At 40.0% G+C, this 3,025-nt stretch overlaps 1 protein-coding gene across 1 annotated transcript; it reads left to right on the top strand.

The window, feature by feature from the left end:
- Positions 1–213: 213 nt before the first annotated feature.
- Positions 214–2,969, top strand: LOC110035451 (the record flags this gene model as incomplete). Its single annotated transcript, XM_020739681.1, has 3 exons — positions 214–309; positions 417–476; positions 622–2,969. Coding segments are annotated over 3 exons (1,815 nt in total), but the record flags the coding sequence as incomplete, so codon positions are not given.
- Between the last annotated feature and the right edge of the window lie 56 nt (positions 2,970–3,025).

The following is a 3,025-nucleotide window of genomic DNA, read 5'->3' as shown; positions in this document are numbered from 1 at the left end:
CAGTTTATTCTAATTATATTATGATAGCAGTACACCATTCTTGTTCATGAAGAAATTCAAGCAGCATTTAAAATGAAGAACTCTTATTCTTTGTGCTTCCTTGCTTGCACTGCACGTGTAGAAGCTGCAGTTATATGTAATGCATTGTTGTGCTTCTACATTTTTTTTCGACTTTTGTTTTCTTTTTTTTTATCACTCTTTACATTTCTCTAACGACAGGAGCATTTCCGACAAGTGCATTTTTTATGTGAACATGAAGCATGTCTCGCAAAGAAATTTGTTGTCTTTCAATCTGAAGTTGAGATGAAGGTGCTTACATACTGAATGTTCTATTTTGAATATAAATTTCTACTTTAGGATGCACATATGATTTATAAGACGTGGTATTCATTATTTATTTTTATATTTATTGGCAGAGGCATAATACTATCGAACATAGTGGCTTGTCTCGCTCCAAAAGGAATGCTGCTCTTCAGGTAATTAAGTGTTTTTGTCTTTTTAGCATATTTGTTTGTTGCTCTGATTGTTCTCTTGGAAATGGATTTCATGGGCTCTTATTTGCTAGTTCTATATTTTAGATTGCTTGTAATCTGTCTGTGGATAACCATGATCTTTATGCAGATACCTGTTAGCTTCAGATACCGAGGTAGTGCTGAAGAACATCAACAACGAGGAAGGCGGCGTGGTTTTCATCTGGACCCAAGTCAGTTAACCATCCAAGGTAGTTCAGAGATGGCAGCTGCGGATGGGAGTTTGCACGAGTCATCTTCTGTTAGTGGTAGAATACATAGTGACATTGGAGAAACTAATCAATCTGATATGATCACAAGTACCATGGAATCGCTAGCTGTCAGTTCACACCCTGAAGAACTATCTTCAATGTCGGATGCAAACAACACCCAGAGTTTTGGAAGTGCTCCTGCTGTAGAAGAAATTTCTTTTCCTCCCCTCTCTAATTTTGTGCCGCCTGAGCCAACTTCCAGGTATGCTCAGGCTCTTAATCAAGGGATCTCTGCCCGACTTGTTGAAGCATCATTTCCTCCTCTTCCAGGAGCGAAAGACAGCATTAAACCAATGATAGCACCTGTGGCAGAGGGATTAGCTGCAAATACTATTGCAGCTCGTCTTAAGCTACATAGCAAAGTTGTGCACTCTGCTCGACCGAAAGCTTCACAAGATCATGAACATGGTTACCCCATTTCAGGAAGTTCTTTGGAGATGAGGCCACAGACACGAAGTCAAAGTCCTGTAACATCAAATTCAAATTTTATAACTGGGATTACAGCAAACCAGGTATTTCCACCAGTAAGTTCTGCTAGTCCCCAGGTTCCAATATTAAGAGGAAATGGATTTGCAACCTCTATTCCTATCAGCTCTGTATGGAATTCACATAGCTTGAATAGAGCAAGGCTTTCTGCATCAGCTCCTAACCCAAGCATCAGTTGTCCTCCAAATAATCCTCCATCCAGTATCATTTCTTCTGTCAATTTAAACGGGGAATTGTCCTCTAGCAATGAATCCTTGCAACATGTGCAGAATGTTCAGATAGCAAACAAGTCTTTGGTAGAAAGTATTCGTTCAGGCCTGGGAATGGATGAGGAAAAATATGCTGCATTTAAAATCATTTCTACTGAATATCGCCAGGACCGTATAGATTCTTGGGAATATCTCTCTTATGTTGAGCAGTTTGGCCTTTCACATCTTGTTCTTGATTTGGCTCGGCTCTGTCCTGATTCTAAGAAGCAACAGGAACTGATTGACGCTTACAATGCAAATGTATGCCATATTGGTGTGCTAGAAAACAACAGCGGTAGGACGGCTGGAACACATAAGGTTGAGAAGAGGCGAAAGGGAAAGGGCAAAGCTGTTGAAACCGCTCCTAAAGATTCATTGGCTGATAACAATTTAGACAATGGTAGAGAGCTGCAGACAAGTGATCATTCTTTCAAGGAAATGGAGGTCTTGTCGAAAGATGGCTATTACACTGCAAAAGTCCAACTTTCCTCAACCAGAGAGCATAACACCACAGGCTCTATGATTGTAGATGATTCAAGCAGCCAAAGAAAAACTATTACCGATAACTCAGGTGGTGAATTTGGCAGGAGAAATCGCAAGTTAAAGTTTCATATATTACCTTTAGACGAGGGTAATGCCGATGGGAACCCTAGAAGAATCAGTGGGGAACACAGCACAGATGACTCTAATAGGGTACCTGTCCTAGGGGTTTGGCATAATGGTGGCGGACATAGGCTTGTTTCTCAGAGCTATGCCTCCAAATGAGATACCCTTTTAGCATTATGGGCTGTGTAGTAATTTTGGTATGTGAGTCTGCTCAAGTCACAATTTGCCCAAGTTGTGCGTGCAGAAGGGTGCAGAAAACTTGAGTGAATTAGTTGTGGAGTTTTTTGAGACTTTGGATCTGTTATTGTAGTCCAGAAATCGCAAGTGGTAATATATGGTTTGTCCATTTTTCAACCTTTCACATTTTTAGCTTTCCAATTTTTTGGTTAAAGATTACTACAAAGTACAAGGCATGCACAATGTGGATCACCGTTCTCTTTAAAGGATCTTTTGTTCATTTTTTTCGCTTAAAATATGCGCGCATGTTAGAATTTTTTGCTGTCAGCGAGCTTGGTGGAAAATCATCTTTCCAGCAAGGTTCTCTTTTTATGGGAATGTTGAGCAGAAGTTCTGAATATCACTTTGAGCCTACGTTTCCCCAAAAGAATAAAGTTCTCAAATATTGGAAAAAATCATGCGGCCATGTTAGTAAACTTTCCCATCCTAGCCATCAATGCCAGGCTTTCCTATATTATTGTTGCTAGCCTTTGATCTAAAGTTTAGTAACACTGGTTGAGGCAATATCGTTCTCGGCTCCTGCCAAGCTGTAGTCTGTGTTCGAAGAGAGAACTTTATTATAAGCACCATTTTGGGAGCCTATTGGTGGAATTGAGTCATGGTGATTTATGAGTTCTTTTGAGCTCAACTCATAAATGGTACAAAAGTTGAGATAACAAGTCAAGGA

The sequence above is a fragment of the Phalaenopsis equestris genome, unplaced genomic scaffold, assembly GCF_001263595.1.
Source record: "Phalaenopsis equestris unplaced genomic scaffold, ASM126359v1 Scaffold197767, whole genome shotgun sequence".
In the NCBI taxonomy this organism is placed as follows: domain Eukaryota; kingdom Viridiplantae; phylum Streptophyta; class Magnoliopsida; order Asparagales; family Orchidaceae; genus Phalaenopsis; species Phalaenopsis equestris.
This window is presented reverse-complemented; position numbering and strand designations above follow the sequence as displayed.